Source organism: Miniopterus schreibersii, assembly GCF_964146895.1.
Source record: "Miniopterus schreibersii genome assembly, chromosome: 16".
Taxonomy (NCBI): Eukaryota; Metazoa; Chordata; class Mammalia; order Chiroptera; family Miniopteridae; genus Miniopterus; species Miniopterus schreibersii.
In genome coordinates, this window is record NC_138116.1 from 497,081 (window position 1) to 511,767 (window position 14,687).

General features: G+C 59.9%; 1 protein-coding gene across 4 annotated transcripts in view; it reads left to right on the forward strand.

Moving 5' to 3' along the window:
• Window positions 1-13,208, forward strand: part of CCDC57 (coiled-coil domain containing 57) — a 42,739-nt gene extending 29,531 nt beyond the window's left edge. For all 4 annotated transcript variants that reach the window (XM_081162541.1, XM_081162542.1, XM_081162544.1 and 1 more), the window contains 4 exons: window positions 402-514; window positions 1,338-1,466; window positions 1,984-2,200; window positions 12,404-13,208. In XM_081162541.1, the coding sequence (XP_081018667.1) occupies window positions 402-514; window positions 1,338-1,466; window positions 1,984-2,200; window positions 12,404-12,606 (662 nt within the window). In that variant the 3' untranslated portion in view covers window positions 12,607-13,208. The remainder of the gene's footprint in view (window positions 1-401; window positions 515-1,337; window positions 1,467-1,983; window positions 2,201-12,403) is intronic.
• Window positions 13,209-14,687: the final 1,479 nt, after the last annotated feature.

A 14,687-nucleotide genomic window follows, 5' to 3' on the forward strand; every position in this document is an offset into this window, starting at 1 on the left:
GTCTGGATGGGGGAACTGGTCCCAGGAACCCTCGCAGGTACCCAAATCCTCGGGTGCTCAGGTCCTCAGTGGGCCGCAGATGTGGGACCCTTGGAGATGGAAAGCCGGCTGTATGCTTAGCTCGCTTGTCAATTTTCTCTGCAGCGGCGGGTGTGTCTTCACGTCTGTCAGTGAACGTTGGGGGGCGGGGTAGGGACGTGGCAGTCGGACGTCGTCGTGTGTCCCGGGCCCTGCTGGGCCTGGGTTGCTGGTGCATGCACACCACAGAACTGTGCGCCCCAAGTTTGCTCTGAAAGAGAAGGGGTTACTGTTTAAAGAGGAGCATGTGTTTATATCAGCAGGAAAGAAGCTCAAGAGTGATGTGTACTCAGAACCCACACTTTCCCTCATCTTGTTTCTAGGGAAACCGCGTCACCCCCTCCCCAGCCCTGGGGCCCAGAACCCAGACACGAGGCCGGCGGCACCCTTGGAGCGGGGCCCACCTCTGGGGCAGCTGCAACACCACGTCACTCAGGTAACTCTTCTTCACCTAAGAAATGTCATTGTAACAACTTTTTCTAAATTTTTGTGTTACATTTTCAATACAGAAACATCAAGTCAAAATACAATAAACACAACCTCTGATTTTCAGCGCCCTTCAAATAAGCATGCTACGTAGTTCCCAGCAGTATTTCATTCTGTTTTCCATTTTTGAAAATTACAGAGTATGTCATACACGTGTCTGTAGCTTTACCTGCGCCTGCGGGTGGCGCGTTCCCCGTGGGGAGCTCTCACTTCTCTCTCCTCCACGAGAGTCTCAGTGCGACTAGAAACCCCACCTTCGATGCTTCAGCGAGATGTATCAGACACACACCTCGGAGCTGTGCCCATGTGCATGTTTCTTTTTTGTACTCAGTTTTAATATGGAGCTTTGCAGTCTTGATGCTAAGACGTCTTGCAGATACAGACTCCCAGTGTGTGGTCTGTTCAGTTTATTTTACGTGAATTAAATCTAGAGAGAGCCAGGTGGCAGGCGGCCTTTGTGCCATGAGTTCTGATTTGCTCTAGCAGGGGGAGTGTGAGGTTCAGGGCTGAGCAGCAATCAGCGGGATGGGGTGAGGGCACTGTGGGCAGGTGGGAGCGGCGGGCCCCCAAGGAGCAGTGTGGAAGGAGTGGGGCGCCGTCCATCCTGGCTAGTGGACACAATGCCCTCCCTTCTGGCTTGTCACCAAGCAGAGTTAGCCCCTCATAGCAGCCATTTGGGGAGTGTTTCTCTCAATACTTTCAGGAAACTCAGAGTCAGTGCCCTGTTGGTGACCCACGGACACTGAATTCCTTCCATGTGAATTTCTGGGCAGGACTCTAAGAACTCGGAGGAGGAACCTTTCTCCACCTGCTCGGGGAAGATCCAGCCCCATGTGGCACCGCCAGTCCGCAGACAGGATGCTCGGCAAGGCTGCGGGGCAGCCACCAAGAGGCCGGGGCAGGTAGGCAGGCCCAGTGGTGCTGGGTGTATACGCCACATCCCAGCTGGAACTGCCTTCAGGAGAGGGAACTCCGCCTTTGCTGTCACAGGAGAGGGTGTGGCCCTGCATGACTGTCCTCTTGGTGGCTGGCACTTTACCTGGGGTGTTGGCTGCTGTAGAGCAGAGGAAATGGTCCAGCCAGAGTGCTGGGTGGTGGCCAGACCCTGGGACCCCTGACTGGCCCTCAGGCCCCACTGCAGTCCTGCCTGTTCACACAGCTGCGGTCCCTTGGACCCCAGCCCTGCCCTGGTGGCATTGGCTTGGCCATCCCACGTGAGTGCTCAGAGGGACCCATGGCCACCGAGTGCACTGCCTCCCGTGGCCTCTCCTGGTCCCTGAGGTCTCACTGCAAAGGCCTGTCTTTGGGTCATTCCCACTGTCTTGTCACCTACGGGAAGGGGGACGGGAGCCCTGTTGTCTCCCCTGGGTTGGAGAGAGGGTGGCTCTCGAGGATAGTTTGTCGTTTCTGACTTTTTAGAAGCAGCACAGAATCTCCTCTGTGACTTGCATGTCAGCTCGTCAAAAAGAAAACCGGTCCCCGAAGCCACCGCAGGTTCATGAACTCCGCCAGGACAGTGGCCACCACACCCAAAGGTCCTCGTCACTGGGCAGCAGTTCCCTCCAGGACACGTGGAAGCTACTGGAACTGGGATCCAGCCCATCTGGCCTCACCTCCCAGGACGACTCAGCCCCAGGTAGGTGAGCATGTGCATCTGGGTACCGCCGTGGGTCTCGGGTGGTGGCGAGGACGGCGGTGGCCTGCCCAGGTGACCTGCAAGTTCAGGCTCTGCACTTCGGTTCAGTCACTGTGTGCTCCGTGTCCTTCCTCCAACACGGTGGCTAAGCACATCCCCCGTTCTGTGGTGCGGACCCAAGGTCTCCCACACAGCGTCGGCTGACGCACAGCGACTGTGTACTCAGGTGGGCCCCCCATGACAGGACGCCATGTCTGCGGGGAGCTGTGGTTGGGACAGGCTGTCCCTTGGGGAGAAACAGCCGTCGCTGTTTTGCTCAGCCCATCACGTTATTGTCCCTCCTGGTGGTCGTCATGAAGGGCCCTTTGTGGGGGCTGTGTGAGGCCAAGGCATAGCCAGGAAGGCAGAGGAGGGGATGCTGTTGGAGGACGTGGGATGGGCGAGAACTCGGGAGTCCGTCCGGGTCAGCACAGCGCACCCCGTTCCAGGCCCGTGACCGTGTCCCGGTCACTGCATCCTGCCACGTAGCTGACCATCATTTGTCTCACAGAGGGACAGGTTAGGCACCAGTGTCACAGAGCACCTCCCGCGTGGGCCGCAGCACAGGGGACGGCACTGACGGGAGCCTCCGAGGGCGGCTCCATCAGGAGATGTTTGGTGTTCAGTGTAAGTTACCTGCAGAGTGTCGGCTCTCCTCCCGAGTGTCTGAGCCACGTGATGGAGTCACCTTGGGTTTTCCTGCTGGGCGTGAGAGTATCGCTAAGACCTTCCCACGACCTGAGTGCCGAAGGAGCACGGCTAGGACGAAACTGTGCCGTCAAAGGCTCGGTCGCATTTGCAGTGAAGTCAGTGCCGGGATGGGCCCCCAGAGGCAGCGGGCGCTTGGTTCTGGCCCCAGGAGACGGCCTTCCACCTGCCATGAGCAGCACTGAGCCTGGTGGCCATGAGTGGGGTGGAGGCAGCCTCGAGACAGTGTACAGGCTCTGGCACCTGCGTGTAATAACAGGACTGGCCACAGTGCGATGCTTCACAAGGCGACGCTTTGTTCTGGGTTTTGAGGAGGGACCTGCCCTGCCCCACCCTCCCGGCCCCGCCCCGATGTCCACCTTCCCTCACAGGCACACATACGCTGCTCCTTTGCCCACCTGGACAGGTGCTGCTGTAACCCCGACTCAGGCCAGGGCCCCAACCTGACCCTTGGGATCTGGGGTCCGGATTGCTCTGCCGCACCCTGGACCTGCACCTTGAGGTCACTGCAGCCCCTCTGCCGTCCTCTGGGATCCACTTTCCTGGGGTGGAAATCTCCCCACCCTGCCCGCTCACCCACATTCGTGCACAGCTGCAGCCATGGAGGGCCCGTGGTTCCCCGCTGCAGTGGTGGTGGGCCTTGGACCCCACCTCCCTTCCTCTTGGACAAGTGCAGCCAGCCCCCTCCTGCCCGCACCTGCAGACACCCACCCGCCGCACCAGTGGACTCCTGTGCACTGTGGGCATCCCTCACCCCCTGGCTTCCTTCCCTGGCACCAGCCCCTACACCTCACTGTGTCTCACAGTAGGTGCTGGAGGAGGGGAGGGTGTGCAGGGAGATAACTGGAAGGGGCACCCAGGGGTCCAGACTCTCAGGCAAAGTGTGAGATTAGAGAAACTACCAACCACTTTAAAAAGGGTGAGATTTGGAAAACAGGCCCTTCCTGGACAGAAATATTAAGTGTTATAAAGGTAGCTGTGTTCTCCAAATTGAAATAACCAGTTAGTGTGATTCTAACTGGTATGTGGACAGTTTCTCTTGAAGCTAAAACAATGGCTTGTCAAGTTGTAGAGCAGAGACAGGTACTAGCAGAGCTGGCCACGGGTGAGTGGAGGCAGGAGCCGGGGAGGTGGGTGTGTGGTGGTTCAGGACCCAGAGAGGTCACCACAGCCAGCTCCCTGCATTACCACCCTCACCTAGACCCGCAGGCGAAGGGCTTGAAATCACACCTACAAGGTGCAGGATGGCAACTGAGTGTTGACAGATGGCTGGAGGGTTAACCGGAGGTGTGATTTAAAAATCACTAATTTCCAAGATAATTCTTTTCTAACCTCTAAGATAATCAAACTAGAAAAATATTCTCTCTCTCTAAAATATCTTTATTGATTTCAGAGAGAGGAATGGAGAGGGAGAGGGAGATGGAAACATCAGTGATGAGTCGTCATTGATCGGCTGCCTCCTGCACACCCCCAGCTGTCATTGATCGGCTGCCTCCGGCACCCCCTCGACTGGGGATCGAGCCCGCAACTGGGGCATGTGGCCTGACTGGGAATCGAACCTCGATCTCCTGGATCCTAGGTCGATGCTCAGCCACTGAGCCACACCCGGCCAGGCTATAGAAATATTCTTAAGCAACATAAGCAAGGCTATCCGCGGATAAGATGCGCCAGGAGGGCGCAGTGTGTGCTGTCAGCCTGCAGGCTGTGGGGCAGCCACTGGGGCAAAGGAGCTCCAGTGGCCTCCGGTCGTGAGCCAGTCCTCCTGGTGCCTGAGAAATAAGTGGAAATAGTATGGGGGCCACGTGAACAGTGAGTCAGTCCCCCCTCTTCCCTCCTCTCCCCTGCTCCCTGTTCAGTCCCCTCCCTGCCCCCTAGGCCACAGCTGCTCAGTGGCCCTGCTCTGCCCTCTCACCCCACTCCATTGAAACCTGCGTCGTCTTTTCTGTTCACTGTGGTGGCAGCTCGATTCCAGGCGTCCACCGCCATCTAGTCGCTGCGCCCGAGCGAGTGGGCCCGACTTGTCAGTGTTACTGATTCTCTGCCCCTGCCGCTCTCTAACCCCCTGGCATCCGGGACACCCAGGTTCTCGTGTTTAGCTCCTCAGGCAGTGCTGCCCTGAGCCTCCCACGGATGCTCTGTGTTTGCTCAGAGTGGAAGTCGCTGGGTCACAGGTGGCGGCGGCTGAGCCCTGAGTGCTGCTGTCCCCGGCGGCTGCGGCCCTGAGCCCCTTTCCTCGCTCTGCTCTGCAGCGGTGTGATCGGCCTTCTCTTTTCTTGCCAGTCTGATAAGTGAAAGGTGGCATTTCATTACTGATTTTAGTTTCAGCTTTTAAATTACATGGTCTTTGTGTGTTGTTCAGGTTTTGTGCCCTTTTTAGAGGCAACTGTGAAAGCTAGTGGCACAAGACAACGCATGTTCCCTGTGATTTTTGAAAGTCAGAACACAGGCTGGAGAGTCTAGAAGGGGACAGCCACCCATTTTTAAAAATGTGATCTGAATGGTTTTTTTAAAGAGGAGAGCACAGCTAAGAGCCAGTGCTGGCTGGTTGCTGGCCAGGGTGCTGGCTGCATGCTGGTGGGGTGCCAGGTGTGGTCCTTAGCATTCCACCTGCACTAAGGGATGTGATCTCTGTGGCAAACTGATGCCACACAGCCAATGGGCTCCTGTTTCCTTTTTTTTCAAGAAGTTCAGGTCTTTTTTTAAAAAAATATTTTTTTAAAAATTGATTTCAGAGAGAGGAAAGGAGAGGGAGAGAGAGAGAAACATCAATTATGAGAGTCATGGATTGGCTGCCTCCTGCACGCACCCTACTGGGGATCAAGGCCACAACCTGGACATGTGCCTTGACCGGGAATCGAACCATGATCTCCTGGACCCCTGCCAGGCTGGCTCCCATTTTCAAGTGAAGAAACTCAGCCCAGGCCCCAGTGACCGCCCCAGGCCATGTAGCACCAAGTCCCAGCCTTCATTCCACTCCTTGGAGTTCCAGAGGGGACAGGGTGGGGGAAGGACCATGGTGGTCACAAGGGTCAGGCAGATAGTGGCAGGAAGCTCCTGAGGAATATCCCTGCTGGGGGGTTAATACCTGGCCGCTGCCCTAAGGTGGGTCTCACCAGGAGCTCCCGCCTGGCCTGTGCTGCAGTGACGGCAGCCCTAGGGGCCTGCCACCCACCACCTGGGGCTCCCAAATAGTCCCTCACCCACGTTACCTGTCATCAATAAACCCACGGTCAACACTGACTTAGTTTTGTTTGATACACTGGACACTTTCCCGCTGAGTTTGAATGTTCGTTGCCTGTTCACAAGGAGCCCTTGTTGGTCACCTGTGAATCGCTGGCTCTGCAAGGAGGCTCCCCTCCTCCTGTGTGGCTCCTGTGCTCTGTGCACCCACAGAGAAGCCAGGCCCCCTCCTCTGCTCTTCCTGCTCCTCCCACCTTCCTGCTCCCTCAGTCCCTCTGCCCAGATGTCTCTCGTCACTCACCTGGAGACTCTCCCCTTCTGCCCTCTCACGGCAAGGGAGCCCCCAGTCCCAGCATAGTGCCGAGACGCCCATTCAGAAGGGACCATGAGCTGCACCTGTCTGTGGGATTGTCTGCACCCAAAGGGTGTCCTGTGGTTCATTGGCCCCCACGGCCACAGTGAACACCCTGGGGTAGAACAATTCCTGACACTGAGCCAGCCCAGCCCCAACCTCCAGGCTCCTTTCTGCACAGAGGCTGGGAAACATGTGGCCATCGATGATTTCCCCCGAGCTTTGAAACAGATGCAGGTGGACTCCGTACTACCCCCTCTAGGGAAACACCAACAGTGACGGGTTGAATTCTTTCCCCCACAAATTCTTGCGAAATCTTAACCCCCTCAAGATATGACCCCATTTAGAAATAGGATCATTGCAGATGTAATTAGGATGAGGTCATACTGGAGTAAGGGGGCCCCTAATTTTGCATGACTGGCATCCTTATAAAAGAAGGCAATTAGTCCTGGCCAGTGTGGCTCAATGGTTAGAGCATTGACCAGCATACTGAAGGGTCCTGGGTTTTATTCTGGCCAAGGGCACGTACCTTGGTCACAGGTTCTATCCCCGACCCCAGTTGGGGCGCTTGCGGGAGGCAACCAATTGATGTGTGTGTCTCTTCCTCCCCTCACTTCTACTTTCTGCAAAGGAATGGAAAAAATATCCTTAAGTTAGGATAAAAAAAAAAAAGGTGATTAGGACAGAGGTGCACAGCGAAGACCCCATGTCAGGAGGCAGAGATCGGGGAGATGTGTCCAGCAGCCAAGGGGCACCAGAGGGTGCCAGGAAACCACTGGACACTGGGAGAGGCTGGGACAGCTGGCCCCTCAGCCTCAGAGAGGAGCGACCCTGCCGATGCCTTGATTTTCAAGCTCTAGCCTCCAGACTGTGGGACAATCAATTTCTGTTGTTTAAGCGCCCCTCCCCCCCCAAAGGAAGAGCTAGAGACCTTGTTTTTATATAGAACGCTTCCCATTTCTAATATTGGCAACTAATTTAAAAATCAAAACAAAGTGTGGGCCAAATCACAGCTCAGTTTTCTAGCTACATAGTCCTGGAAGCCAGATCCAGTCCTGCCTGGGGCCCGGGCCCTCCAGCTGAGCACTGTGTTCCAGAGAAGGGTCTGACGGTGGACTCCAGGAAAGCGCCTTCCCAGGCAGGTAGAACAGACACTGCACCCGAGAGCCCGTGGCTCACCATGGTCAAGCTACATACAAAGCATACGCCCTAGGCCACCAGCCTCTGAATGGGACTCATGGCCCCAGGACACTCCCGTCCATCCCCTCCTAGCGTCGTGGGTTTAAGTGCAGTGTTCCAGGCCTTCCTCAAAAGCCAGGCTGCAACCCAGCCGAGCTCAGAGAACTTAAGTATCCTCTGAACTCGGGCCTTCGTATCACCGATCCACATGCCGGTGAGGCCTGTAATGGTGCCATCTGGAGCTCGGCCATGATGACATTGGAGAGGAGCAGCTGCCTGTGATGAAGTCTGTGATGACAAAGGAAAGGTGGAAATGTCACAGGACAGGACAGGTGACCTCAGAGGACAGTGTGATTCCATTGTGCACGTACCTGGAAGGTGACGTCTACCTTTCAGTCTGGGTCCTCTGTGTGCTAACCAAAGAACTCCCCTCGGGCCTGGAAATCCCTAGAGGGCTTTTAGGACAACAAGGCCATCCAGCCCCATAGGGAAAGAGGCCGCCCTGAGCCAGGGAGGGGCCGTTTTTTGCACCGGAAACATGATGATACAAACCCCCATCAGGGCAGTCAGGGCACGTGCTCATGGCCACTGTCACGGCGCCCTCGTGAGGCAGGTGGCATGGAAACTGCCCACAGGATCACCATGGGCCTGCTCAGTGCCCACAGGGCAAAGGGTCCACCCTCTGTCATCAGCATGTCCCTCTGTTCTCTTGGCTCTGCCTGTTATGTGGTCAGGATGGACTGAATGAGACAGCCAGGGTACCCCAGGGAAACTGCTGTGGACTGAAAAATAATATCTACTAGGTGTTTCGTCACCAGAAAGGATTTATTCGGGGGGAAAAGGAAGGGTTACAACTCAGAGCAGGCAGACGTGGCAGCCACGTGCACGCGCTGGCCTCGTGCCCAGACGGCGGGGTGTTTATAGAAGGAAGGGGAAGTCAGGAGCACAGATCTTGGCTATAAACAGTTCTGTAGGGTTTCGTGATTGCGTAGACTGGGGGACGTCCATAAGCCCTCGCTCCTGGACAGGGCGAGTGACTTCCGCCTCCTGCTCTTGTTGACCGTCACCACCTGAGAGTGTTTAAAGAGGCACAGAGCATCCTCCCTACTTTCTGAGAAACAGATGGTCAAACAGGCCTTTGTTAGCTCTTTTCCTGCAGCTGTTCTGATGAAGCAACTGCTGCCACTTAGAGGGAAACTCGTGTTGAAATACCTTTAAAAACAAAGCAAATACTTCAAGAAGTCACCTGGCTCTAGTGGTGCTTGTTCTGAGGCAACAGCATGGCCACAACCTCCCGCTGCCTCTAGGAATGAAAGCGCATGTCAGATGCAGACAGTGCACGGGGTGGGCCAGCGGAGCGTAGAGGCGGCCGGAGAAAGCGCAGTGACCCGCAGGACGAGGCTCAGAGAGGCGCCGGGGGTGAGGGGCCGTCAGCCAGGCAGGAGCAGGGGGAAGGGGGCGACGAGGACCTCGAGAGATTACGGCCAGGTTTTTCTAAATTTGATGAAAACCACTCATTTCCAAGAAGTTCACCCGGTGCAGCAGGATCAACACATGCCTGCAACCCCGGGAACCTCATGACCGAATTTCTGAAAATCGGTGAGGAAGATAAAATCTTAAAAGCGGCCAAAGAAAAATAAAAGACACATTATGTAGCGATGAACAGACAAAACCACGGCAGGCAGGCTTCCCTCCGGACAGGACACGGTGTGGGCCAGCGACAGAGGCTGCCACCCTGAGTGGGAGCGGAGAGGAAGCTGCCCCCTAGTCCTACCTGGAGCAAAGATACTTTCCAAAAATCACGGCAAATAAAAGCGCTACAGACAGACACAGCTGGCTGGCGTGGTCCCCAGCAGGCCTGCACCACGAGAGGCTGAAGGAGCCCGGCACCGGCTGAGCCACTCGGGGCCGGCGGCAGGTTTGCGGGCAAAGGACGGGACGGCCCCCTTGCATTTCCCTTTAAAAGACCGTGGACTGTCCAAAGCGGCCGATAGCAGCGGTTTGTGTCTTTCACGTATTTCCCGCTTGTTTGTTTCTTTCTCTGCATTCCTGCTGCTCCCAGGGAGGCCCCGCGGCCCCCACACTGAGCCCCAGCTGCTCGGGCGGCGCCAGGAGGAGGGGCGGCATCTGCCTCCATTGCGTTAGTTTGCTTTTCTCTGCTCCCTCGGGGTGGCCTCCACCTGCACCAGCTTTGGGTGGAAGCTACAGGTGTGTGCCCAGAGAGCTCCACCTGCAATCCTCCTGACAGCAAAGACCCCAGAGAGGCCGCCTCGCCTCCTTGAGAGCCTGGGCTCCCCGGGGCCTGGCTGCATGGTCACAGCCACCCTGCTCCTCGCCGACTGAAACCAGGGGGCAGCGGAGATGGCTCAGATGGCTCGGAGAGCCACCAGCTGTGCCATGGGCCTGTGAGGGGCCTGGTGCTCTGGGTCTGCATAGTCTCTGCATGTGCTGCAGCCTACAAGGTCCAGAGAGTGACTTCAGGGGCTGGGCCTGGCATGGGGAACCTCTGGCCAGGGTCACAGTGCCCTGAGCAGGGTGGGCAGCTCTGTGCACAGGGCTGGTGGGCAGCCCCCTGAGCAGCCACCTTTCTGTGCAAAAGGAGAGTTGCCTCATTGACAGCTGTCCTGCCAAGAGGAGCAGAGAGCAGCCAGTGGCCACGTGTGGCCTGTGCACCAGGCCAGGCTGAGGACAGGCAGCCACACCCTGCAAGGACCCGGACATGCTGGGGGCTGAGTCCTGAGCCAGCCCGGCTGACCCTGCAGTGCAGCCCCCACAGGCCCCTTTTGCAAATGTATCTTTCATGAATTTTCTCTCATTTACCCAGTTTTTAGGCTTAGATCTCTCTGAATCCCTAATCAGAAAGGGGTTTCAGGGTGAGGGGGCCAAGACCTGGGGTGCAGTGCTCCTGGGGAAGCAGGAGGTCTCAGCAGAAATGAGGGCCATCAGCTCTTGCAGGTTGTTGCCCCCAAAAGGGAGCACAGGAGATAGGACTGGCTGAGGCCTCATGCCTTGAGCCCCAGGCACAGCTGGGACCCAAGTCTGGCCCCAGCCCCAGGGAAGGCTCTGGGGAGCCAGGGCAGGCACGGCTCAGTGTCCCAGCCACAGGACCCTGGCCACCTCTACCTCCACACAGGTCCACAAGATCTGTCCAGGCTCGCAGGGCAGGCCACATGTTGGGTGCTGTCAGCCCCGGGTATTCCCTGGGAGGGGCCTAGTGGCTCTAGTCCTGCCCGGGGGTGCTCAGAACTGGGGGCTCTAGCAACTCAGGAGGAAGGAGGGAGCCCTGCGCTGGATCCTCCCCAGGGCCAGAGGGGAAACTGGGCAGGGCTGGTGGAGCAGGTCAGGTGAGGAGAAGGCAGGTTGCATGGCAGCCTGAGCAGGGGCACAACTCTGGTTACACAGGTGGAAGACCTGCAGTGGTCACACTAGTGTGGGGGGGTTCCAGCAGGCCTGACAGAGCCTCACCCCTGAGTCAGGACTCCCCTGCCCTGGAGGAGCCCACCACCTCCTCAGGAGAGAGCAGAAACCTGAGACTGGTCCCCTGCCCACCCCCATCCCCACAGGGAGCTCAAGCCCAAGCAGAGGGGCCTGGGCTTGGGCTGACCCTTCTCCCTCAGCCTCACTTTCTTCATCAACGCCCAGGCAGCGGCCCCCAGGATGAACTGAGGTCAGGCACTTGGACCCTTGGGATCCCTGGGAGGGCCAGTCCCTCGAGTTGTGTTGTGGGGAGGGTTCCAGAAGGAAACCAAGCGAGCAGAGGTTGGTGCCCAGGGAGCAGGAAGGAGCTGACCGAGGTCAGGGCCTGCAGGCGTCTGTGTGGAGGAGTTGGTCTGGGGCTGGAGAACCATCCAGGGCTTGCGACCCCCGCATCTAGGACCAGACACTCGGAGGCCTGGCCGCAGGAGGAGGGCTGGGTCCGAGGGCACAGGAAGGAGGCCTTGGGTGCGCGAGCCCAGGGAGGCTGCAGGGAAGGCACCAAGTGAAAGGAGGGGCACAAGGGGGCCAGGGACCTGGGCGCACCTGGCAGACCACAGCTCACAGTGAGCCTCCCCTGCACGGGCCTTCCAAGCCCAGGCCCCAGGCCCCAGGCCCCAGACCAGCCCTGCCCTTTCTCTTCCTGGCTGCCTGGCTGCCCTTCCTTATCCTCAGGTCTCACCTGTGCCACCCACAGCTGTTGCGGGCAGTCCCTCACTCCCTCACAGCGGCCACACCTTGCAGACAGTGGGCATCACCCAGTGCCTCAGCCCCCACCCAGCCTGCTGGCCCCTTGCGGGAGAGCCAGTCCTGAGCTTGCGTCTTACAACTGCTTCTTAATAACACCCTCATTTTACAAAAGAAATTCATTCTTAGTTCTAAAAACTTGGAAAATGGAGGGGGGTTCGAAGGATAAAGTTTGGGGCTGCCTGGCAGTTGGAGGTGCTGGCGAGCAAGGCCAGTGGGCAGGGGGTGACGAGAGCTGGGGAAGCAAGTCAACCATTAACCTTGGCTGGCTCCCCCCCCCCCCCCGTGGGACCCGTTAGGAAGTGGCTGTGACAGGAGATGGAGTATTCAGGGCCCAGTGTCCTGAGTGCCCAGTGGAGGGGTAGCCCCGGCCTGGGGAGCTTTGGGAGAGCACGTGCCCAAAGCTCCTGCGCCCAGGCACCAGGGTGGGACCATGCTGCCCGAGTGGTCACTGTGGGAGGAAGAGCCCGCGACTTCCTGGCCCGTAATCTAACAGGCCTTTCTCTTGTTTCTCCACCTGGCAGAGCTCACAGCACCTCCAGCAGCTGACAGCCAACGACACCCTGATGGGAGCCCCGTGGAGACGCCGGCCCCCTTTAACATCAGAGGGATGAAGATAGAGGCCCAGGCCAAGGCCAAGCCCGCCAGACCCTCCAGGGCTCACCCTGCAAAACCTAAAGGCTGCCAGCAGCCCCCTAAGATCCGGAACTACAACCTTAAGGACTGACTTCCTTGGCTGCTCCACCCCACCCCTCCCTCCCTGTTGGCTTTGGGGGCCTGTGCTTTCATCTCCACAGTAGGGGTGTGTGTGCTCACCTTGGGGGGCTGTGAGCTGCAGTGCAGGCTCCCCAGTGCTGCTGGGGTGCCTCACAGACTGAGTGCAGAGCCCATTAAAGCTGTGCTGGCCTGGGAGTTGTTTACCTGTCCTACTTGGGAAAAGGCATCTGCCTGTGTCACGGCCCACAGCCACCCACCTGCGTGCTGCTGGGGCACGGAGAGCAGTCAGAATGCCCACCGCAAGGCAAGCGTCCCCCAGAAAGCACCGTGGAGTGGGGTGACCCCAGTGCCCAGATGGGGTGGGCCCCTGCTGTGTCCTGTGTGCTAGGGTGCTCATGCTAGGGTGCTGGTTGAGGGGGGGTGGCCCCAGACCTGGGACCTGCCAAAAGTGAGAAACAGGTAAACTGACACCACTCACTCCGACCCACCACTACAAAACCACACCCACACTCCCCCACCAAAAAACATGTCCGAGGAATCCTAACTGCAGTCCTGACGCTGGGGAGTCTGTGCTAAGTCAGCAGCCAACCACAGTCACCTGTCCTGGGAGGCAGCGCTGGGCTCCGCTGCTCGCCTAAAGCCCTCAGCCCTTTTCTCCCCTGACGTCTGCACCTAATTGGCACAGCCAGAGGGCTCCTGCCTGCAGCACTGCTGAGGGACAGAGAGGGCCTGTCCCCACCCCAGGTGGAGGGCGGCTGTGCCTTCAGGCAGCCTGGGTGGGCCGCGAGGCTTTCCCTCGGGGTGGCCGGCTCTCACGGGGCAGACAGCGCCTCCAGGAGGGTGGGAGGGTGCCGGGAAGGCTGCACCCACCCCCGCTGTGGCTTCAGTGCCCTCTCCCTGCCTGGCTCCAGGTGTGGGGGCCGGCGGCGGCACCGGCCCTGGGAACTGCCTAGCGCAAGGCCCAGGATCACAGACCAGGCCCCGGGGTGGGCACGGCTCCCGCCTCGCCCCGCGTCAGCAGCGCCGCAGGCCGCTGCGTGAGCACGTGGGGCCCGGGCCGGCGCGCCCTGCTTCCCGGGACTTGCCCCTCGAGTGAGGCGGGGCCGCGCGGCTTCCTTGGGCCGGAGCGAGTGGAGGGGCCGGTCCCGCTCTGAGGACGCTCCCGACCCGCGCAGCCGCCCCTGGCTCGGCGCCCGGGATCTGAAAGCCCTCGGCAGGGGGGAGACCCACGGAGGGGTGCTCGGGACGGCAGTGCGGCTGTGGGGCCGCGGAGCCCTCGCGCGTCCCCGTGGCCCCCCCGGCGCTGCGCGGGGCTTCGAGGCCCCGTGGGCAGCGGGCGGAGCTGTAAGCCCGGGGGCCGAGCGAGCAAGCGGAGGCGCAGGGCCGACCTCCGCCGGGGCGCGCGCGTGGGTGCGAGTGGCCACGTGTGCGCGCGCGCGTGTCGCCCAGGAGGCTCCTTTGTTCCAGTCCCCGAGCGGTGTCCGCGCGGAGCCCGCTCTCCAGATGGCCGCGCCCCGCACGGGGCCGGCCCGGGGGCGCCGGGGATGCGCCCGGAGGGGTTTCCGGGTTCCCGCGGCGGCCCGCGAAGTGGGGCGTCCGGCAGGAAGGACCAGGCCGGCGCGGCGGTGACCGACAGTAACCCCGCCCGGGGCTCCCTCGGCCAGGTCAACGACCGCGCTCGCCCGCGGCCGCCCGCGCACCGCCCCGGCCCGCCCATCACCCTATCGCCTAGCAACGCCCACTCGCGCGCCGCCATTGGGCCGGCGCGCACGCCCCCGGCCTCCGATTGGCCGCGACGGCGAAGCGAGCCACGCCCCCAGCCGGCGCCGCGCGGCCCGGACGCGGGCTCGTGCGTCCGTCCGCGGGCTCGAGCGCCCGTCCGCCCAGGGTCCCCCCGCTCCCCGTGTGGCCCCAGCCTGACCCCCCCGAGTGGCACAAGCACACCCCGTTCCATTTCACCCGCGCGCCGCGCACACGTGGCCCCCGCGTCGCCGGGTTGGGGGCGGCCGGAGGCGGCGCGAGGAGGGGGCGGGGGCGCGCCACGTGCCCTCCGCGGGGAACGGAAGTCGCGGCCCACCCGCCGGCGCCCCC